At 35.7% G+C, this 25,396-nt stretch overlaps 1 protein-coding gene across 2 annotated transcripts in view; it reads left to right on the top strand.

Annotated features, from left to right (window-relative positions):
• Hmt4-20 (Histone methyltransferase 4-20) overlaps positions 1 to 25,109 on the top strand; it is a 60,853-nt gene extending 35,744 nt beyond the window's left edge. For both annotated transcript variants that reach the window (XM_081751696.1, XM_081751695.1), the window contains exons 7-8: positions 4,103 to 4,239; positions 13,071 to 25,109. In XM_081751696.1, the coding sequence (XP_081607822.1) occupies positions 4,103 to 4,239; positions 13,071 to 14,982 (2,049 nt within the window). In that variant the 3' untranslated portion in view covers positions 14,983 to 25,109. The remainder of the gene's footprint in view (positions 1 to 4,102; positions 4,240 to 13,070) is intronic.
• The last annotated feature ends 287 nt before the right edge of the window (positions 25,110 to 25,396 follow it).

Below are 25,396 nucleotides of genomic sequence, written 5' to 3'. Positions count from 1 at the left end.
TAAGATGAATTCACGCAGATGTTCATTTCTAATTTATATTTCAGCCAAATGATGTTCGAACTTATTTTTTTCACTAGTCCCTAGAGTTTTTCGTAGTGTTGCTTTAATTGTACGTCTTTCCTACACGGTTAATTGAGCGTAAGTTAGTGTTAAGATATATATATATATATATAGTATTAGACTAGTGTTGCCCCCGAGATAATAAGTACCTTGTAAATTCGAGATGAGATTAGAAAAATGATAATTCTCATCTCATTTTCGAGACTAGAATCGAGACGAGAAGATAAATTTCAGGAGTCTGGCGGGCAATTATAGTATAATTTTTTTAAGATACGCAAGTCATTACACAATATACTTCAATTATAGTATGGTTTGAATGTTACGACGTTACATTATTTCCTTCATGAACCTCTCGTTACCCAGAAAGACTGATAACTTCTAGATAAAACCAAGACAAATGAATTTTGATATTATGGAAGACTCCCAAAGGATCTGAATACAATACTCAAACTTCGAAGTAGTCGGTGAGTCTATATATATATATATATATATATATATATATATATATATATATATATATATATATATATATATATATAATCTGTGGTGTAAATGAGGAATACTATTTTCCTTCGTGAATCCTTTTTCTTAAACGGGGGGCACGATGGCTTGGTGGTGAAAAGCTTACTTCTGGTGTGTGGGGTCCCTGGTTCGATCCCCGGCCATATAAGCTTGTGATGGACAACGTGGTGTCTGTGGATTTTCTCAGAATACTCCCGTTCCCTGTCATTTTCTCATTCCACCAATCCTTCCGTTATGCAAATCGTTAATTCCATTACCCAATCCTTCCAGATCGTTAATTTGAACCTTTTTCAGTTTGAATAGAGGTTAACGGAGGGTATAGAACCTATTCTTCGGACGCTGAATAGATTGTAAAAGAGGTGCTTCTCATTTACAGTTCTTGCTCTATGAAAATCAGTATTGAAACGAGAAGTAGTGTAAATTGAATCACTTCGATTTTGATAGAGTGTTGAAAGTTATGATATGTACACTCTCGAGACGCTGCATCAATTGTAAAATCCGCATCTTGATATCTCCTGTTTTCACTGTGATACCTGACGACAGACAGACAAACACATTCTGTAAGACTTCCGGCATTTACGTATAACAGTTTGGAAATTAAAAGATCGGGTCATAAAGTTTGTATGTAAATTTACAAAATGAAACAAAACGAGGACACCTTTTTCTATAATCAAACTTAGAGAAAAAAATCTTCAAAAGCGAGACAAGATGTGACTTACAAAATTTACGAGGTGAGACAAGAAAACCTTATTTCTCGTCTCACCGCGTGAACAGAGCTATATCAGACGGATTTATTATTATGTTGGTAATAGTATTCGATCTGTGTTACACAATAGACTTCAGTGTGTCAAAATTGGAGAGTGCGTCTATTACAGTGCATTTCTTTGGTTTTGCTAGTCAATAGTTACTATTTATATAGCACTTATTATTCTATTGCTATAATATTTCATCAGTGTTCAAGGAAGACGTTTATGCTTGTTGTGTTACATTGCTGCCTGTTTCGCAGCAAAATGTTTACTTTATCTGAGTTACGGGAAAGTAAAACAAAAGTGTGTTGTGAAAAAGATTTTTAAAAATTGACAAAGAAAAATAGTCACTGACCATCAGAAGCCCTTTCTTGACAATTTGGAAAGACATAAGGCAACGTCGTACAAGCATTGACGTATGGGTTTTCCCAGCAGGAGGGTTGTCCGCTGGCGTTATTTGAGTGCCTTTTTTTAAGGGGGGGGGGGCGGCGGCATGCCTTTGAGTTTCTGAAACTGGATAAGAGGATAGTAAACAGAGTATACTAAGTGTGCTATCTCGTGATAAAACACGAATCTAGTATCTATCTAGCTACGAAGAAAAGAAAACTATGTGTTTCCACGCTGGTGGGTATCTCATATCGCCGCAAATTGGAAGGAGCTTGACTGTGTAAGTCGTGTTAACTGTGCAATCATACGAGGTTCAGTACTTTTCGTTTATCTCAAAATCAGCAGTTTGGATTTACCTAAGTTTACCCACCCACCTAAGATGTATTTATCAAACAAGTTTGTAGACTATTTAACAATGGAACAATTAACAACTAAACCAGTAATCTCAACAACAATGTGAGAGAAGTGGGAGCAAATTGAGCAGCTTATATTTAAGGTTTGTTTAAAGGGACAAGCTTTGCCGATAGATGTTACTACAGCCTGCATATCTCTCTCGTGTATTTTTTACCTTTCACGAAAATTCACGAGTTCTCTTACAAATTTCAACCTACAGACTTCAAATTTTTAGAGATGGAACTTCATAATCTATCGAAGGCAAAAATCCGTGCCGATTTTTTATTTAGAATTTTCTTCATTGTTGAAATGGATATTCAAACCATTAACAATATAACTTTCAACAATGAAGAAAATTCTAAATAAAAAATCGGCATGGATTGTTGCCTTCGATAGGTTATGAAGTTCCTTCTCTAAAAATTTTAAGTCTCTAGGTTGAAATTGTAAATTTTCGTGAAAGGTAAGGTAAAGAGAGAGACCAAGACTGTAGTGACAAACTATTGGTCAAATTTGTCCCTTTACATCAACCTTAACTTCATCATTCCGGTGTTTGCCTAGGGAACTGAGAGGAAACTTCAGCATGGCTAAGTACCCACTCCGAACCCAGGTCCTTCCGATTGCGAAGCAACAGTACTAAGTATTAGTTTACGCCCACCCAGTTTACACTGTCGGGAACATATAGTCCTGAGCCTTATTTTTAGGTACCATTCCATTATATGCTTGTTGGTACTTTTTTTCAGACTGAACTTAAGTTCTCCCTCTAGGATGATCGCTATTACAAGACGTAGACCAAGTATCTGTACAATATTAAGATAAACTTTTTTCTTCCCTCTTCAAGCTTTGTAATAATAATAATAAAAGTTTTGTAAAAATAAACAGTAATGAGATTTTCGGAATGAAATACTGTATTTTTAATAAATACTGAAAATTAGATAACGTTATAAGGGAAGAAGAGTTTTACAAAGCAAATTGAGGACAACATTTCTTAATGCTGATAGGAACATTTTGTTTTTTATGTTTCAGATTTTGTCCAAGTGGAAACAAAGCTCACCAATTACAAAATGTAATTCCTGATATTTAATTCGTACGTTTTTAAAGTATATTAATTGAACATGTGTGTACTCTTAAATTTTAAAAATCAGAAATAAATTTAAGTAAATTGTTTATAGGAGTACACATTTAATTTGAAATTTCATAATAAAAAAGTACTGAAAAATCTTGTGTAAAAATTAAAACAAAGAAATAACAGTAATGGAATCAGATCTCCGAATTTAGATCTCCGAGAAAAAAATGGTTTAAACAAGATTTTAAAACTGTGCATTTAAAGAAGTTTGAAAAAACGAGTAAGTTTCCGTCCAGTTGTTTTATACGTATCAAGAAAACAACTTCTCTATTCATATCAGTAGGTGAAGGAACCGTGCTGCACGTACTTAATAAATCTTAATTAACGGTGAATCTCGAATGATAAGTTTGACTACAACGTAACTGCAACACTAGGCACAAGGTTACACTTGAAATTTAAAAAGTGTCTGGCCTCAAACATTCTGACAGTGTTCTATGTTTCGGTGTTCATGGACATTTTATGCACATATTTTAATTTCATTTTCACGTAACATTGTCTCTTTGTACTGTATTTATTTCATGGTGTACATTTACATGAATGCATTTACTGTATTTTTATTTGATTTCACGGAGTGATGAACATTCAGGTTGATTTTACATAGCTGATTTTAGAACTTATGTCAAGGCATTATACGAATCCCTTCAAATTAATAAATACTATAAAGTATAAAGAAAAGCACTAGATAGCAAAGTAATGTATTTAAATAAAAAAAATTACTTTATATGCTTTTTAAATAAAAAAAAATAATAATAAATGTTGTGGTCATATTAAGAAAATCAAGTTTATAACCTTTTCTGTTAAAATTCTGCTCAGATTTTTCTGGTAGTGTATTTGAGAGATTTAATTTTAATTGTTCTTTTTTTGTTTTCAGTTTGTTGCTACAGGTAGAGATACAGCATGTGTAAAAGTTCTCCGAGATATTGAAGTTGGAGAAGAAATTACATGCTTCTATGGAGAAGACTTTTTTGGTGATAATAATGGTTATTGTGAATGTGAGACATGTGAAAGGTAAGTTGATATTTTCTTCCCTACAAACATAGATACGTTATAAACAGCTTTACATTACTTTTCTATAAAACCCCCATGAACCACTTGTTATAAATCTTGCAAGGTTTAAAAATTAATTTTGGAAAGAGAGAGAAAAGAAATACAGTCTGGGATTGAGGTCACCCCTTAACACCATCTTGTTGGACATTGTATCGTCCACAGTTTCATGTAGATGAAGGTGGTGGACGCTCAGCGCCAAATCCAGGCTCCCAGCAGAACTTTACTGCAGAAGTTATTGAGTGTATGTAGCTGTGTGCGAGTTAGCATTATTGTGAACAAACATCACACCGGAAGTTAGGACTGCCCAACATTTTTGGATGGCTCGTATGATTTTTGTAACATCTCTCAGTAGGTATGAAATGATTGGTCGAACCACACACTTCTTTGTTATCCCAGCGTACTGTTGTGGTAATCTTTCTTGCTGACGTCGTTTTCCTTTTTTTTTTTTCCTTTTCTTCCCTTTGGTGAATGGGTATAACTACATTTCATTATTATTAGTTGCTTTCGGTGTTTTCGTGCGATACCCGCTGTCATCGCTGGTTACAATTCTGTTAAGAAGCTTCTTCTCAGCAAAATGGGAGAGAAAGTCAGAGCTCATCCGTTGTTTTGTTTCCCAGAAAGGGGTTTTGGTATCCAAAGTACAAAACTTGCGGTAGCTTTTTTGCTATCTCATACAAAATAGTCCCAAGTTTTTTGCGGAAAGTATGACGGAAGCTCAGATTCTGTAAACCGATGGATTTCACGGACCTGTTATCACTTCCACGCAAATTTGTCATTGGTAACAGAAATGTACGTATTTCTTTCCTTCTACACGTTAGTTCGTCCACCTTTAAACCAGTTGCACCATTGATTCATTCACATTCACCCATCTCTTTTGATCCATGAACACTACACAGTTAGCGATAGATCTCAGTTGCCGGAAGTTGTTTGGCCGCAACAAGCGTCTTATGCTCGCACTTAACATTTCGCGAAATTTATTATCGTGGCGTTCATATTAAAATGTTCCAGTGGCCAATTAGCTCGAATACCATTACTTATGCTCTAAGACTATCGTTCTTCCACAGCTCACTGGATACTGACTTATTGTGCACAGCGCCACAGAACGTGCGTCAGTACCTCCAGTAGTTTCGCACATGCACAAGTGGGGGGTTTTAATGATCCTCGTGTCATACAAAATTTGTTAAGTATTTCGCATAATTTCTACATATGTATATAAATTCATATCAAGTAGTGAGCTCCTTCGTGGCTAAGCGGTTAGTGTACGCACCTTTGACGTAGGAGACCCCGGTTCGATTCTCACCGGATTCCACTTTAATCAGTAGCTCCCGTCTCATATAGCCTCGCTGCTGAAAGGGACGTTAAAACACAAAGTAGTCAAAAAAGTATTGAGCCTTTGTCCATGAGATAGCGTTGTTGTTCCAAATCTCAGGGTGTAAGAGTCACAGCGGGACAGACCTAATGTCGTGTGACAGTTAGTTAAGTTAGTAGCTGTGCAAAAAAAAATGTTGAATTTCTTAATAATCAAGACATAAGATATTGTGCCATAAAGGTAAGTGAACTTTCCGCAAAACAGTATATTTTGCACTGTTCAACAAAGGCCCGAATGCTGCGCAAGTCCGTGAAGAAGTTAGTGCTGTTTATGGGCAAGATGCGTTATCAAAAGCAGCAGCCGAAAGATGGTTGAGTTATTTTCATTCTAGAAATTTCAATGTCAAAGATGCCCCTCGCAGTGAGGGACCAATCGCAGCAAAAGTCTAGTGAGACTAGCATGTATGTAATCGTAACATCGCCAATAACTTAATCACCACACAGGGTTAAATCATTTGGAGTAAGTTAGCTGCAGAAACAAGATCGACATTTGGTTGCCGCATGATCTGACTCAAAACATTTACTCGGTCGAATATCCATTTACTGAAATGTAACGAATTCGAGCCACTTCAGAAGCGAGACATGTACTGGCGACAATTAGCGCGGGAGCACCCAGCAATTCAAAGGAAATAACGAACTGGTCAACAAAAAATGTGTCGTATACCACTCTGACAACGCCGCTCCACAAATATCTTTAACGACACGTCAGAAATTGAGAGAACATGGCTGGGAAGTTCTAATGCATCTACCGTATAGCTCAGACCTGGCACCTCGGAACTATATTTTGGTTCGGTCTCTGCAAAACACACTGAATTGTGTAAGGTTAGTTTCAAAAGAGGCCCACGAAAACGTCTCCCCCCCCCCCCTAGAAACGGCAAATTCAATAGCGACGAGCTTATGGTAGAGAAATTGCAGAAAGTTAGCGAACAAAGTGGTGCGTATGTGATTTCATAATGTTAGTTTTAAATAACATTAAATATATTGTCTCAGTTTTGCCTCCAAAAGCTCAGTAGTTTTAGACAACTTGATATATTTTACAATCTTCAGCAAGCCTCAAAATATTAAATAAAAGAAAAAAATAATCAAGGTAAAAGTCTCGAAAGACGGTGGCAGCCCCGACCATCAAATTTAATCAGTAATTGCTATAAAAAAATTGACGTTTGGAGAAGCACATGGTATGCTGTTGCCACTTCGTGTGCACCACGGTGAGTCCTCAGCTGGAACTGTCTTGTGAGTCTTAACGAAAATCTCTAAATATTGGTTTGTCTGGATGGATGAAAGGATATGTTTGTCGTCCCAGATTGTGCGTGTTAGAAAGGGGGGAAGGCTCTGTGTGTGTATGTATGTAAAAGGAGTAATGAAATCCTGCTTTTGATTATAAAGAAAGTACTATTTTTAATGAGTTGTTTTTAAACAGTAGAACATTTTTAAAAATGCTTATGAGGAAAAAATATTTTTAAAAAATCATGAAGATCAAACGAAATTATAAAGCACTTCTGAATATTCGGGTTCATCTGGAATTTGGGGCTGGGAGAAATATGCATTTGTTAGGAATTCGTCTACAAACATTTATAAATAAATGATCTTGGTTCCGCTTGATTGTGAAATTTCAGTGCCAAGGCTATGTGAGGTTGAGGTGGAATTTACTGCCTGTTGGATCAGAACCTTGCTAGGCAAGTTGCTTACCGAGAATCGAACTGAGACCGCGTATATAAAGAAATTGTGGTCATTAGCGTCTTTGTTGCGAAGAAACAAGGTTCATTTCTAACTTGTTTGAGTTTAACGTCTAATTTCAACAGAATATATTACTTGTGGCTCCACAGTTCAACGTACAATTCGAACCACATTCTGTCTTTCGGGAAGCAAACCTTCGATCTCTCACTAAAGACGAAAAAGCGCGTCACTAAGTAATTCATATGGAATATGCAATGTTTGCAAATGTTGATTACTATTGATTTTTTTTTCTTCGAGTGAGAAGCTATAAAATTCAGAAATAAGGATGATGCTTGAAGCTAACCGTCTATCCCATTACAGGAATGAATATACATAACACAAAGAAATAGATTCAAAATCATTGCTATAAACCGTAATTACACAAAATTTTGTTTCCAATGTCTATGAAGAGGAAATCATTAATTCAGTGAGTAAACCTGCTTGTAAGAAACAAATATTTCTTCAACGGGATCAGCAAACAATTTTTGGTTCCCGCAATGAATTTCATGAGTTCGGACGTTTTACAGAAGTATATATTCGTTATATACACAAATATGTATAAACATAAATATACAACACACACTAGCACACGATATTATTATTTAAGCCCTATAGCAGAACATGCCGCGATCTGTGATGTAATCGCAGAAAATTTGCCGCACCTATGCAGAAGAAAGTGCCAAAGGGAAATTAAAAAAATGGCCAACAGAAAAGTATAAAAACATGCCTGCTATGTTTGGATGTCTTAAATGCACGGACGACTCGCAGATAGTTTGAACTGTTTTTCACGTCGCGTAAAGCGTATTTCTAACAAACAAAAATGTTTCTTCTGCTAGAACTGATCATCTTGATTTTCTGTTTTGGAATTCCTGAAGAAAATTTTTGACTCACAAGAGCTCATCGCAAAAGACAAAGGAAGTTCTGACTTTCGGCAGGTTCTGGAACTAATGACGATTGTTTTTTCAGTTTCTCACGAATATAATTAAGTAAACTGAATCAAAAAATCACTTCCACGCACAAAGAAACGAAAGACTGAAAGAGCTTCTTTCCTTCTGAAAACACAAGTTTACTAGCGGCATCATTGAAATGTTGAGGTCTGTTACCAAGGAAACCCTCCACCCTCTCTTGCTAAAAAGAAGTTTGATTGGACCCTCGTTGAGTTACCGCAATAACTATGTGACGTAGATTCCCTTCTTCAAAACAAATCTGCATGTGTTTTTGAGCTGTCAATTTGTTTCTAGTTTTGAAAACACTTTACTAATTTTATATGAATATGTTTTTCGGGAGAGTATTTACAAAAATTACAAATCCAATTAGTATCTAAACATTCTTAATTTGTTTGATTTACTTGCTCTTATGAAGAAGAAAAAAAAAGGTTTCGGAGAGAGAGAATGGCTAGAATTTTTTTAAATAGGACTACTTAGAGCTAGTGAATTTTGGATTTTTTTTAAAAAAAAAAACGAACATTCACTTTTAAATTAATGCACTACGTTCATTTTTATTTTGAAAAATAAGTGCTAGATAAACTTATGTCGCAAGTTACAGGTTGACAAATTTTAATTTTGTTAGTTCCCAGTTGTCGGAAGCAACTCTTGTTTTTCTTGTTAATTTTCGCTTGACAGTGTATAAAAGATAATTCAGCATTCAAAAGTCATGATGAAGTAAACGCCTATAATGGTTTGAATTTCGTTTTATGTTAGGTTTCATCACTTCATTAGGATGTAGAGTTAAACCCTTCGTGAGACAATGAGACTTCCAAGATAGATGAATGTTTACCAGAAAAACTGCTCCTACCTTGCAGCCCAGTCATGAGAATTATAACAACAAACTGTTTTAAGTTTTCTCTTGTCCCTTTTCCATTTCATCTTCTACTAGACTCCCCCACCGAAACACAGTAATAGGTTCTATCCATCCGTAAAAATCCGTGCTCCAATATACGGGTGACTTCCAATTTACTGGGATAATAGAGGGGAAGATATCCGCTGTTAATCCAAAGGCAGGGAAAAAAGAGAAAGATACGTAATCATTATATAATGAATAAAAATGCTACATGCCAATTTAACCTATTTTATTTTCAGGAACTATGCTTCAAAAAAGTTTCAAATAAACTGTATCAGCGAACAAAAAAGAAATACACAAAAGAACTTGAACAGTATAACAGTTCAAATTCAGTGAAAACTTGCTCCTTCGCATTATTTCCGTTACTTCGAAATCTCATTGTCATATTCCATGTCTGTTTTCTTTCTTCCCTTCAAGCATGTCTGGTGATGATTCTTGCGATAGAACTAAATCTCTTTTTGCAGCACCGGTTAAGCTGCAACTGATAAATCGAAGTCTGCTAAAACTTTTTTGAAAGAGGGAAATAGTTCAGTCCACACTTCATGAAAATTATTTTGCTTAATGAAATTGTGTCCCACTGTTGCGCCCTTTAAACTAAAAGAGACGAATGATTGATAAAAGTGAATGATTATGAAATTAAATTTTTGTGCCCTGCCACTGCATACCGAATCCGAGACCACATGCGCCTGCGCTAGCTACCAGACTATGGCTGGGCTACATTTTGCTTAATGATATAAACATTGGAGCGCATGGAAAGTTGTTCTAAGTCATGAATGTGTTCAAAATCGGGGCGATAATTACGAAATGTCGCAAAGGAGAACGCATGGTCACTAACAATAATAGTGGAGAGTGTTGTGTTAATGTAGTGTGGTCTTGACGATTTCCATGTTCTAAATGCAAAGTGGAAGGATTTTTTTTCAAGTCATAGGTAGAGAAATGTTTCGACCTCCGTGTAGTGCATATGGGCAGGAACATTATCACGACCTTGGAAGAGAAAGGGGGCGAACTCAAAAAATCGATGATTTTTCCCCTCGCATCAGACAGGACTGGACAACACATAGATACTACGTTTTGCCCTGGTTTGCCCTTAGTATTTTCACAGTTTCTACAGTGAGTAGTACCATCTTGTATGCAAAGATTCGCCCTTGTGATTGGAAAGTTTTAAGACTGGTCTTGTAATTTAAAAATGGCAGTACGTACAGGCTATTGTGGTGGATCTCCTTCATAAGTAGTCCCCTGCTGAATGAACACACAGATTCCAACAGTGTTTCCACTTCTGGAAGCATTGCTGGAAATTATTTTCCGTGATGGTGTGAAGCACTCCTTATTTGCGTGAATGTCCTCAATCGAGTAAAATCTCTTCCTTTTCAATGACAATTTTAATTTAGGAAAGAGGTAGAAGTCGGCCGGGGCCAAATCTGGGGAATACGGGGATTGTGGAAGCACAGGAATGTTGAATTTGGCCAAAAATTCCTGGATCGAGAACGCACAATGCGCTGGTGCATTGTCGTGGTGCAGAATCCAATTCTTTTCTTTCCAGAGGGCAGGCCTTTTCCGCCGCACATTTTCACGCAGACGCTGAAGGACACTTTTGTAGTATTCCTCGTTGGCTGTCTGCCCCCTAGGAGCAAATTCATGATGCACGATACCCTTAGAATCGAAAAAAAAAAAAACACTAACATTGTCTTCACATTCGACCGACTTTGTCGCGCTTTCTTTAGTCTTGGTGAATCTGGGCTCTTCCACTGAGAAGATTGGGCCTTTGTTTCTGGGTCATACGCATAAACCCATGATTCGTCACCTGTTATTACTCTATTCAAGAAGTCTTGAGTCCATTTCGGCTCGATTAAACAGTTCTTGGGACACTTTTGTGTCGTTTCTGTGTTGTCTGTGTTCTTTCTGCTCGTGTGACAACACTTTTGGAATGAATTTCGCGGACACTCGACGCATGTTCAAATCATCATTTAAAATTGACTGAACCGCATAGAAACTTAAATACAGGTCTTCTGTCATGTCCCTAATTGTAAGTCTACGGTTCGAGCGCACTAAATCGCCAACTTTCGCAATGTTTTTGTTAGTTTTTGATGTTGAAGGCCGGCCAGATCAGAGGTCATCCTCGACTGACTCGCGGCCATCTTTGAATATGTGAAACCAGATGAACACGTTTGACCAGCTCAGCTATTTGTCTCCAAAAACTGTTTTTAAGAGTTCGTAAGTCTCCGAAGCAGATTTTCCAGTTTTAAAACAAAATTTCAACAAACGCGTTGTTCCAATTTTTCATCCATTTTGCGCACTTAAAAATCCGCCAAGACACATACACACGTCCGCACTCAACTGGTTGCTACGCCAGGGTGTCTACTGATACTGGAAGTACTTAAATTATACTGGAATATAATTTTGATACTGGAAATATGCTGGAAGTTGACCCACATACTGGAAAAATCATGAAACTGGTAATTTGTCAACAATATTTTTTTTGATCAAGTTGTTCTCGGGCAATCAGCCAGGTGAAAACTGGTGGATAGGCGAACGTTTCGAGAGCTGTCATCGTTCTCATCATCAGGGCAATTATGTAGAGATCAGCGGATATAAGTAATATATACTCTGGGCTGGAGAAAATGCTGGTTCCTGATTGGCTGGTTCAATCTGAAAAACTGGAGCTGTGATTGGCTGGCTATGTTCCGTAGTCCGTGGTATTGATTGGCTGAGGGTTATCTGGATGTTTGTGTGTGGTTTTCTTTGCTGTGGTACTGATGACCGGGTTCCACAGGAGGCTGAGTTGAAATCCAGTGTCTCTATTAACGTTGTTCGGTTCATGAACTATGGCAAGAGATTCGGCTACTATCCTGGTCCAGTAATTGGTGCTCTTGGTAATGATGGATGTGTCCTTAAATAAAACTTTATGGCCTTCTGTTAAACTGTGTTCAGCTAAACCTGAATTTTCTGGATGGAATAATCTAATGTAATTTTCATGTTCTCTGCAACGTTGTTCAGTGGTGTGTCCTGTTTGTCCTATATAAGCCTTTCCGCATTCACAGGGTATACGATACACGCCTGGTGTCTTTAAGCCCAAGTCATCTTTGATCGGGCGAAGTAAGTTTCTGATTTTTGGTGGCGGCTTGTGTATGAACTTAATGTTGTGTTTTTTCAGAATCCGGGAGATTTTTCCAGAAAGTTGTCCAGTGTATGGTAAAACTGCTATACTCAATGGTTCTCAATATTTTTTTTTTTTTTTTCAATTGTTTTAACAGTTTTAGAAACAATTTTGCGTCCATTGAAATTAAATTTTTCCAAAGCAAGATTTGTACCAGTATACATTTTGTAATTAGACATTTAAAGCAATGGGTGAAGTGAAGGACTGTGAGGGGGAATTGGGAGGCCCTTTAAAAATGTTAAAATTTATTAAAAATATTTTTTTTTGATGGTAAACTAATTACAAACCTGAAATCATCAAGAGTGTGATTATTCCTAAAGAACTTTTAAAAAATCACTGTATTAGGTACTGGAATTTTGAAAATGAAACTCAGTGGACACCCGTACTGAATAAAGATATCTCGGTGCATGTTTCAACATGTCTCAAGGACACACCAAGCCACCGTTTCTATGCTAACGGGCGATTATATCTACTACTCCTGAGCAGTGTTGCCAACTGTCTTGAAACTTTCCAATCACACCACGTATCTTAAAGTGCTTGCAAAACTTTGATTTCCCTACACCTCGATTTCGGGATTCTCCCTTTCTCTTCCAAGGTCCTGATATGTGCGAGATATTAAACACACTTAAATCGTATTAACACTTATTTTTGCTGCATTAAAAGACTACAACAACGTTTTTTGTGTCATAGCTTATACCTACTGCTTTTATCTTTCTAGGAGGGGAACTGGAGCATTTGCCGAGAAGAAGTCTAAGACTGAGGAATTAAGTTCGGGGTACAGGCTGAGAGAGACTGACAACCGTTTAAGCAGAACAAAACATCTGATGAACCAAAAAGTAGAAGACACGGAGAAAAATGAAGTAACCCGAACGCAAACAGAACCATCAAAACATGCGATAAGCATCAAAGATCTTCGTCAGAAAGGTTTAACCAAATACGATGCTGAACTTATCATGGCGCAGGGATGCAAGTTCTCCGATTTCGAAAGCCTTAAGAATGGAAGTAGGAATAGCGATAAATCAGTGAAAGATTCCGGTGATAAACAAATGAGAAGTGATAAATCCGTTAAAGATTCGAGTGAGAAGTCCGGTAAAGATTTAAGTGAGAAGCCCGGTAAAGATTTAAGTGAGAAGTCCGGTAAAGATTTAAGTGAGAAGTCCGGTAAAGATTCGAGTGAGAAATACGTTAAAGATTCGAGTGAGAAGTCTGTTAAAGATTCACATGATAAAACGATAATAAAAAGTGAAAGTGAGAAATCAGTGAAGGATTCAAATGAGAAGTTAGGCTGTATTAAAGTAAAGGAGGAGCCAGATGAAACGGTAAAGAGTGAAGTCAAAAGCAATAATAGTAATAACAACAATTGTAGGCGTACTAGATCTCGAGTTCTGCGGAGCTCGAGATTGAGAAACCAGCAGTCTGGTAGTGATGTATCGTCGTCGTCTGGTATATTGGATGATTCGAGAAGCAGCACCAGTACGAGCGATCAGGATTCAGTATGTGAAACAAGGCATTCACGAAAGGTATCTAATGAGCTTAGTGATGTGTGTGATGAAGATGTTAAACCTCCTCAGGGTATCGTATTGCGAAGTCATAAAAAGTTAAATGAAAGTACTGTTGACAATTTAAAAGAAAAACTGAATAATCACAATAATAGTCAGCTTTTAGAACTGAAAGATAATGAATTGAATAGAAGGACTGTTGAAATAAAAGATGAACCAGTGAATAAAGAATGTGAGATTGAAACTGAAAAGTGTAGAGAAGATCTTTCAAAGTTAGACATTTCAGCATCGAAAAAGCCGCCTACGGAACAAAGTAAGTTTTCGCGGATTACGGTGAATGGTAAACTGCAGAAAAGGTGGGATTGTCATTTGCGTAAAGTTACATCTAGAAGGGCGGGATTTTTGAAATCTCAGTCTAGAATAAAGAGCTTCGTTGGGAACGGCACGACTGTCAGCAGTAACAGTGATTCTAACTGTACTGTTAACAGTAGTCCCGATGAAAGTCTATTATCACATACAAATCACACAGCGAAAGATGTTTATGAATTTGATGATAATGAAAGTGATATTGACCAGCCTAGGTTATTAAGGCATAGTAGGGATTTTAGTAAGTTAAGTCAAAATTCGTGGTTGGAGGAAGGTTCACATACTACCTCCTACATGACCAGAGAATCTGTTTCGAACAGCGAGAGAACTAATTGCATTTGCGATAGCACGGAAAAACGCAGTAATTCCGGTGGGGGTAGTTTGAAGTTAACTCTGCGTATGAAACGGAGTCCAGTGTTAGATGAAGTTATTGAGTCTGGGAACAGTTTGAGTGAAGACAGTTTCGAACCAGAGTACGAAGTGTTACGGGTTGAGGGAATAGAGAACGAAAATTATGATAATCAAAAGACTCCTCATAGAAAGAAGAGGCATAAGTCAAAAGATAGGGACAAAAAGCACAAGAAGATTAAAGACTTTTTGTTGGAGAGCATGCATGAACGAGGTACGGAGAACTATACTGATAATGGGTTCTATGCCAGGGACAACGTAACACAGCCTCCCATGAAAAGACTAAGATTAATATTTGGAAATGAAACTCGTACTATAGATATTCCTTCCACTGCCACCAGTATCATGTCAAAGTGACAGAAGTTGTAAATATCTGCACTCGGTAGTTTCTCCGAGGCTGCAGTTCTTGAGTGGTTGTTGTTCTTGTAGATGCGAAATTTGAATGTGAGTGGATGTTCGTGATTATTGGGTGCTTGTGTTGTATACATGTAAATACTTGATATTTTTTATTTGATGTGTATTATCACATAATGAATTTTACACTGGTTCTTCCGTTTTCTTTTCGAAATGAATATTCGAATTCTTTTTTTTTTCTTCTTCTTTCTTTTCTTACTGGAAAGTGTATCATTATCATTTTCACCTCTAGGCTTCACAGTAGCGATGGTTGTATTGTTACTATTTGATGTTTATGTTGCCTTTGTAGCACTCTGTCTCCATTGTGTACACATGTGGAAATTTGTTGAACTACCTTAATCGGTTCCTGCATAACTACAGGGTAAGCAAAGGAAAGGTCATTAGTATTGAGAGTAACTAAACTTCATTAGTTACAAAAATAAAGAATTATAATTTTGATAACTATAAATTTGACAATGAATTAGCTTTTTGCACTAATTGTTTCATTTTATTTTGATAGTTTTTTTTTAATATAGGGAAAAGGGGTTAAAACTAGTACAGTTAGTTAAATTCATTGTTTTTTTTTTAATTTTGTAGAAATATTTTTGTTTAATGAATTATTGTAGTAACGAATGAAATCAGTGTGTAATCAGCAAATATACTACTGCTGTGCAGTAGTTTTTCAAACATCTGCATGATTACATCATTGCATTTAATAATGTGATAAAGCGTAATACAAATAGTGTGAAATAGTGATGTATTCATGGTGTAAGTTTAAATTATTATTGCTTCAGACTTTAATACTAATCTGAAGCGTTTCAGGCCATTAGTATGTTGCGAGTGATCACACGATGTGTTTGACCATTAGAGCTTCTCTTTCGACAGCATTACGATTAACTGATTTGTTTTTATTGAAGCTTCAAAGAAAAGTACGATAACTGAAGAATATTTTTGCAACATGATTATAAAGTTTTCATAAACTTGGATTCTGTACCGACGTATTCGGTTGTTGGCTGATATGAAGTACGTACATATTGAAACGAAAGTGTGATATATATTGCAAGGTCATAATGAATAGATTCAGAAAGTAAAAATTCCGTAGATGTGCTTCTCCAGTTTAGCCGTAAAATAACCTTTTGCAATCTGCCGACCACTAACGTCTGAAATTTGGATGAGAGTAGAAGGTCCTTAGCATTGTTTTTTAACCTTACTAGGAATAGATATATTAAAACTGAAAGGTTTTAAGTGTGTGTGCGTGTGTGTATAACAACAGAATGTTTCAAAACAACAGTGACAGCTTTGGGAAGATGATTCCGAACACGAAGATAGGACAGAAAGTATAGACCAATCTGGATGTAGAAATACTTCCTTTCGGCGCTATGACTAGCCAAAAAATTTTGTAAAACGCAAAACAGTCGTGACTCGAGAGCGAAATGTCGAATCGAAATCGAAGAGAATGTCAGCTAGTTTTAGTCATAGATTTCAATGATGCACAATTGGATTGGTGCTGGAGCGACGCAAGGGTGATCCCCAAAGAAACTGGAAAATTCTGAGGTATTTTATCCAAGTTAAATAAGTAAAATAAATAACAGTAAAGTACAATATTTCAGCAGATAAAAATCATAGTACATTGTTCAAATTAGAACACTGTTAAGACTTCGAAAGGAGAGATCACATATTTGATTGATCTACTTTGTCTCAGTACAGGATAAACTCTCGGAATGAAAGCTAATTATTATAAAATAATTCGTGCGATGTGAGTCAAGGAGGAAATCAAAAATCTCCGAGAAAACACGTGGACACGTTATTGTCCACTACAAACTTTCATAGTTTGGGATTAAACAAGACCCGCGCATCAGAGGTGAGAGCTCTATTTATTATTGAATCCCCGTGTCACCACTTTGAAGGAAAAATTATGATTCTGATAGATGTATCCGTTGGGTAAATACTGTGTGTGATAAACTAATTAGGGTGTCTGTCGGTAACGAAAGTCATGTAAAAGCCACGAAATCAGAAAATGGTCATGAAAACCAATCAAAAGCATCACGAAATTTAGCTCTAACTTCTTTATGTAATCTGTAGAAATATAAGTACAAACTGGAAAATTTTGTTCTACAAAATGTCAAAATTCATCACCAAAAATGTCTGTTGTCGGTTTGGACGCTACCAAATCGCAAGTAAACCACTCTTCTAACACATGCATGAACACTTGGGACTGATTCACTCTTGAGATCGTCTCGCAGCCGGCATCACTGAACAGTGGCGATGCAGATCGCATCACATCGCCGAAATCACCTATGCATCTAACTAGTTTTGCTCCAGGGAACAACTTTTGAAATTAGAGATAAGTGCTAAAGAATATAGATCCTGTTATTAGTTTTTGAATGTCACGACATTTTAGTTTTATATATATAGTAGACACATTGCTAATGTACAAAACGTAATGAAGCTCAAAATGTAGAATTCGTCGAGTTTTCTTTGTCCGCAAACGGCAGTTGTGTTTTCAAGGTCCGTGATTCTCAGCTGATGGGTCGCGTGCCTTGAAGGTTCGGTGGATCGCCTTTAAGGTGATTTTAAATATATTTTATTACTGTTATTGTTCGTAAGATAGAAGGTGTCGCGTGGAGCTAGCTTAAACGGGATAGTAATGTTCAAAGATATGAGAATTACTGTTCTTCATGCAAATTGACTGAGTAGCATACAAAAACATGCATATGAATAGCATATAGATTTGATTTATCAGTCTGATTCATTATTAGTCATATTGTGCGTATCAAAGTGATTCAGATAATTTTGTAATGGTGGAGGGGCGGAAACATAGAATTTTACCATGCCGAAGTAAAGAAGCTCAGATGACAAAAACATCGCAACCAGGACAGAAAATACCGTCGTGGATCATCGAGAAGTAATACAGATAACTTTAATTCATATCTGAAAAGATCTGCTGGACGGCCTTCGTATTAGCACATACAGTATTTTCCAGACGTTTCAAGATTAATTATACAAGACTACATAGTCAACAATTGTGAAATAATGTGGTATAGACTGCTTCATTGAATCACAACTATTTCTTAAACTTGTAAAACATTCATTGGAAAGTATTTTAAATACGGAAGAAATTGACGCAGAAATTCGCTGAAGAATTCTTAACAGCGACGACACCTGCTTTAATTTTTTGGACGGGAGGCAAGTGGAAGGGCAGAAAAATTTGTGTATACGGAAAAGGTACTTGATGTAATTACAATACAGCATGTTTGGATGCGGGCGCTCGTCCTCGTGCCCTGTCACTGATTCTCAACTTTTACATAATTCAGAGTATCGCAAAGGTATTAGTCTCAAAAGTAAGAGGGAAAAGAACAGTCAGGATATGTTACAGAGAAGACAGAAATACTGTATAAGAGGAAGTCCAATAGTGCATGAGTTCATTGTCAACACACCAAGGATAGATTCTGCAGTAAAAATAAAAAAAGAGGGAAATTAAAATGGCAGATTGTTCTTCAAGTACAAGGCGTATTTAATAATAACCTATGAAAGTTTCGAACTCCCACGCAACATATATATTTCAATATTTTTCGTAAATGATGGCATACATTCAAAGGATGTGTCCATCGGAGAGGCAGTTCTTCTTCCCAGAGTATTCTCTGCTGAGACAAGAGAGATTTTAACTCTTCTTCTTTCAAAGTTTAGTGTTATAACTTAAACGATATTCCATTGTTTTTGTCCGTTGAAATATTGTACTTGGGTGTTTATTTTTCTTATTCAACTTTAGAGATTATATATATATATATATATATATATATATATATATGATACACCTGAGCTTCTTCGTGACGAAGCGGTTAGCGTACGCGCCTTTGGCGTCTGAGACCCGGGTTCGATTCCCGCCGGGAGCTCATGTGGTTCGGATTCCACGTTAATCAGTAGGTCCACGTCTCATATAGCCTCGCTGCTGAACGGGACGTTAAACTCAAAATCAACTCAATATATATATATATATACACACCAGTATTTCTCCAGTTTCTTTGTGGGTCATCCTTGCACCACATCCAATTGTGCCTTAATGGAATCTAGGAGTGAAAGACCCACAAAGATGCAGTTTTTGCTCAACTTCGATCCGATTTTTCGGTCTCGAACTATGGCTGTTTTGCATTTTTCCGACAAATTCTTCGGTGGTCACAGTGTCGAAAGGAAGCAGTTCTATACTCAGGTTGCTCTATACTTTGTCTTACCTTGGTGTCAGAAATCACGTCCCAAACGTTGTCAGTGTTATAAAATACCCGATATATGTGTAGAATGGACCCTTCATCTTGAACGCTCTTGTATTTTTTAAACTACGCTTGCTCAGTACAAACGTTGAAATTTCATACCATGAAAATATGGGCAGGAAATACTGTTTCTCATAATCTTGACTGCTAACAGATTAATAGTGTTGCCAACCCAATATAAAGTTAGTTTTTCAAATGGCACTAAGTCACATTATTACATATTTTAAATCTATGTATTGAATGAACCGTTCTATCTATGTATAGAACCAGATTTATTTATTCAGAGTTACAAACTAAGGCCTCACCAATATCATAAACATCCAGGTCTTGAAAATCTCTACGACAGTAATATTGCTAGTGAGACGGACGGTACATTACGCATGCAAAGTATCTTAGTATCAAAGTAGTACGATAATGAGATATGACATGTACTTCGAATGAATAGGAACAGAAGTTACAAAAATTGAAAACCTGACTTCTTTCACAACGTTTTATTTCTAAAAAGTACTTTGATAAGTATTACGTCTAATTGGTTCACGTAGGTGGTTTTCAATAGATGTTAAGATGAAAACTCCTTTTACAGCAACTTGACGCCTCAAACCGTCCCGGAGATAGGAGAAACATTGGCAAAACTTCTTAAAATAATTGTTGCTTCTATAACATCACAATAATGGTCTGTAGTAGTTAAAATCGCAAGAAGTTCTCGGAATTACGTAATTTTAAGCAGTGTTGCAAATTTTACGTGTTTACCATATTTTTGAAATGGTTAGATATCAAATCTTTTAAATGGCAGTATGGTCTTTAGATTAAAAAAAAATCAATCCCTTGGTAACTTCTACTGTTTATTCGAAATACATCGATACGAAGGTACTTTGGATCTGTGTTGCCGCGCCCGTCTCACTTGCGTTATTACTGTTTTGTATCCAAAAAGTCGGTAGGTTTGCGATATTCATGATGTTTAGCATCCTTAGTTTGCAACACTGAATAAGTGTACTGTTAGAAGTTTTCGTTTTACGTATACATTTTAAAATATGTAATAATATGACGTAGTGCCATTTGAAAAAATAACGTTATGTTTGGTTGGCAATATTGTTAATCAAGTACTGCAATGTATGTTTACTTGTTCATCGTTGCATGGTATGAAATTAGCACTTATCTATTAGTTTAAAAATTCATACGTATCAAAATAAAGGTTCATGTGTATATACATATATGGTCAAACTGTACTCAGAAACTTACAATAGCGTACTTTTTTGTATAAGTAATTGATCAAGATTGATTTCTGAAAATGCGAATCCTGAGGGAAGTCTAGATTATAATCACCTTCCCAATTGTAAATTGCACGAGTCGATTAAGTTGGAGATGTGAAATATATATGAATTCGTGAAAGGAAGCATGTTTGAGCATTTTTCTAAATGCAACTCTTGAGGGAGAGGTTGGAGGCAAATCATTTCTAAAAGAATAAGGTAAAAGGGAGATCGAAAATAAACTAATAAAATGTGAAAATTATTATATAAATAATTAAATATAAATAGTTGTGCGATTTTTTTAGAAATTGAAGTTCAGAAGATTTTCAGAAGTTCTTGTGAAGAGTTTGGGGTTATGGAAATCACACATTTCTTTTGAACAATTAGATGTGCAAAGGCTGTCGCAGAGAAGGTGAGACTATTTCCTGTATAGTAAAATAGCAACCTCCATTGGCTAGCAAATGTACTAGAGTAAAAATTTGGTTCATTAGCTTCGAATTCAGACCAGAATGAGCGCAATAGCTCAAACAGCCTTGACTTGCGTAGCAGTTAAACGACAGGCATGTACATGGACTCCTCCAAGAATCATTAAAATGAAACAAAAAACTTAACAAACCGAAATATTTTGTAAGCGGATCAAAGTCATGAATCCATGTTTCATCGGTAGTTATGATTCGATTCAGAATGAGGGGATCATCTTCCATACGTCTCATCCACTGGGTCCTGCATCTATTTTGTTGTAAGAAAATGCTTTATCCATTGTAAGCAAACCTTCTTCATTTTGAAATGATCGCGCAAAAGTCGGTGGACGGTGTCCTTCGATATGTCCAAGTGTGTACGAGCGCTCCACAGACATATGCCAATCACGAATAATTGCTGCAACAGTATTCACTAGCTTGTCGTTCATCACGAACGATCTTTGTTCAGGATGCGAAAGCAAAGCGCCTGATTCAATCTTCAAACAACTTATGCCATCGTTACACTATTGCTCGACTCAGTTTGTCTTGATCTGCATATGCCTGTTGAAATATTATATATGTTTCCGCGGCACTTTTCCGTAAACGTCAACACAATGTTATGGTATGTTGCTGCTGATCTTGAATACTCATCGCTCGAAAAACATGAAACACGTTCCACGTACAGCTGCTCACTAACGTGGTTTAAAAACATGTAACAACTTGTTACAGATAAAGAATATCATCGTACACTATGAAACTAGTGCTGAGACCATAGGCAGTGTTGCCAAGCCAGGAAAAAAAGTTGTCTTACCTCTGCAACAGCCTATGTAAAAGCGAGAATTTTGATATTTAAGTCTTCACTATATTCATGATTAGATTGTTGTATTTGTTTACGTAGCGACGGTAGAATGTATTAAGCTAAACTTTTTAAAAAGAAAATTTTATTTGTCTTGACTTTCTTCTCATTTGGATTAATCTCTTGCTCCTTACATTTCTTGCGGTGATTGGGAGGTTCCATATTCTTAATAGGTTTACTAGCATTCTTAGAGTAACTGGGTACTCTCTCCGAATAGTGTTCCCATGAATATTAATTTTTGTAGTATTTTTTTTAGAAAAAGAAAATAATTGTATTTTCATAATTGTATTTTGAGTTCAAGACTTCATAATAACGTATATCAGAAATGAAAAACAAAAATAAGAAAAAAACACAAAACATAAGAATACATTTTCTTGCTAAAGCAAGGTTGCATATACAGCCTCTGCGAAGCGAATTTACACCAAAATATTACCGCAGAATTAAATTATTTTAGCTAAACTTTAATTTCAGAAATCTGGTTCTCTAATTTTTTTATGCAACAGAATGATATTCTCTTTAAGGGCAAAACGTATAAATGTGTTGTTCACAGGGAAATTATTTACTTTGTGTATTACAGCGTATGTAATTCACTTCAGGTCGTGAAAGAAGATAGAAATTAAGAGAATAGATTAGTTATTGAGGAGTTCGCCGTGGTAATGTCGATTTTCGGATTTAGTGGTATAGGATTATAACTAATGTATCCAAGGCATAAGCCCATCTGTATAATAAGATGCATCAGATTTGTAAAAGAAATACACATACGCATAGAAAAAGATAAATATAATGTGTGATGGTAGAAAACTTTCATGATAGTTAAAATTTGGTATCTTTACGTTCTCTATCTTTTGCATGTCTTAAATTACAGTAGTTTTCTTTTCGATAATTACGAGATGCAATGCAATGTAACTTCCAGGACGTTATTTCTGTTGTATTATCGTTATTATCAAATGTTAGGACCTCTAGTAGTGAGATGTCTGTGACCGCTTACCATGTGCTTTTCATATGTATAGAACATGTAGTAGGAACAATGAAATCTGAAGCGCCAATGAAGAATGAATTAATCAGAAACAGACGGACTACTTCCGCTGTTGTTTCATCAGACAGAGAAGAATAAGAGAGTGATTGCGTAACAATAAGAATAAAATGCCAGCTTTAGACTTGAATAGAAAAGGAATACTTAAAACGAGACTTTCTACGTCATAAAATTACTAGATTTTTTAAAGGTTAATACGTCTTTACAGCTGAATAGCTTGAAAGACAACTTTTTTATTTTTCTTCATATCATTGGTGCAGGTAAATTTGAATAAAAATTACTTTTGTTCTAGAGAAATCTGTATCTAATTAGTAAATTGCATTCAAAGAAGTAAACTCACCACGTAATTAGAATGCAGGAACTGGTTAATGTATTAAGTTATTTTCTTAGCTGCCTATCTTCTAACACTACGATTTATACTGGTTTTGGTCAATTTGTAAGCAAGTTATTCTCTGAAAGTATCTTTAACTGTTTTTCTTTTAATTGGGGACTGTGTGTAAGCGTAATTTATGGCTTAGTTCTGTTATTCCATACTAAAATTAGTAAACAGCTGATCAATAATATGTAGATGTTCTAGCTTCAAGGGAAAGTGGGGGCTAGATAGTATCTTGTATTTTTATTTATCAAGTAGTTTTTCCGGTGTAAGCTGGAGTAAAATATTACTTTAAAATGTATATTAAATTGATTCAACAAGTTTTTCGTCTCCAGAGCTCTTGTTTTAAACAACTCGTTTGTAAATTAAGATTTGTCAAGAAATCAAAATTGACCTTTTGATTGAGTTTGTCGTATTTACACTGTTCTCTGTAGCAATGTTTTTCCTCAAGGTGCGACTAGAATGTCGTGAATTTTCGTTGTATCTAAATTCCAAACATTAAAAAAAGATAGATACATTTGAGATACAAAAACAGCTTTATGTAATCGATAGTTCCAAAGTTAATTTTGACTTGATCTCGATATCAATTAACACTGTAATATAACTAAAAAAAAAAAAAAAAAAAAAATCTGAAGTACATTTTTTAAAATGAAATATGTCATTATGAAATACCTTCTTGTAGTTTACATTTATCGAAACCTAATTATTGTTTATATAATGATTGTAAATATTAAAACAAATGGAGCATGAGTTTGTTGCTTGGTTGTAAGAAAAATAATGTTGCGAACTGTGTTCCTTTTCATTTTGTCATGTACAAAGGTAGGATAGAATTATTCCCAGTGAAACATAATTACTGTATGTTTGTATTTGGTGATTATTTTTTATTATTATTATTCCAGAACGACAGTTTATTAGAATTTTAAAAGTTTCCACGTTTATGCTGCCTCCAACACTGCCAGTATAACGTTGTTAATAACGTAATGTTTTATTAGATGGAAGCATTTGAATAAAATTGATGTTGAATTTTTTTCCTTTGACAGAGATTTTTTTACAGATATATATATATGTGTAATTTATTACTGTAAGGCTTAAATTGCATGATCGTTTTCAAGTGCTGGAGTGCAAAGAATTGAACATATCAGTAGAAGTTAAATATCATTGGGTATTTTGAATTGTTTCAATACTTCTTTTTTTCAGTATACATAGATACTAAAACAAAATGAGCTTTAATGGTAAAATTCGACTGCTGAATTCAGTTGAATCCTAAATGAATTGTAGACTGGTAAAAGAGTAACGCATATGAGGAATCTAATATGTCGAAATGTGATCGAATCTAATAAGTACTTTGGCATTATTTGTATGCATTGTGATTTCTCGGTACGTGGTAAGTAATAGCTTTTTCTTAGGTGACTAATATATATATATATATTTAAAAGAAATCGAGCAAAACTTATGCTCCTTGTAGTTGTAGCAGGATTCTTATAGAGGCAGGTAGTATGTAATCCTAAGGACAGAGCAATTTTGAGGTTCTGTAGTGATGTGGGACCATAGTGGTCATTATTTGAATGCTGGGCATTCTCATTTCCAACCATGTGCATTTTACCTATTGTAGCATAAAACTAAATTAAGTCACTGGTGGAGTTCGTATGTCATAATGTAAATGATACATTGTAATTTATTGTTATACCTTGTTTCTCTTTTTTCGTGATACGTTTCCACATTCTTTTCTTGAATCGAAAATTCTGAAAATTGAAAGAGTCTGGTGGTGAACTCAGGCACTTAACTGTGTTCATTTCATCTCAGTTGTTTCACATTCATCTCTGCGAATGTGGTTGCTAAAAATTAATAGATAAACAATATTTTGCAGTGCATGTTTTATTTTTATCCTTACTCTTGTGACAAACCTAAGCCTACCTGACTGACAGCCATTCCTGGAAAACCTAACAAACTATTATGCTCTTCAGATTCATATGAATCATGTCTTGTAAAAGCCCACGAGATTGTAATGAAACGAAATTTTAGTTTGTCGTGCAATTATGCCCTTTAGACAAGAGGGTATTAATGAGTAATGAAAGTGAATGATTCTGAAATTTTTCTTCTCCCACCGGGAATCGAACTGGGGACCTCGAGTACCAAAGTATACGTA

Source organism: Thermobia domestica, chromosome 3 (genome assembly GCF_964235325.1).
Source record: "Thermobia domestica chromosome 3, izTheDome1.hap1.1, whole genome shotgun sequence".
Lineage (NCBI taxonomy): Eukaryota > Metazoa > Arthropoda > Insecta > Zygentoma > Lepismatidae > Thermobia > Thermobia domestica.
Note: the sequence above shows the minus strand (reverse complement) of the source record. Positions and strands in the feature narration are given on the sequence as shown.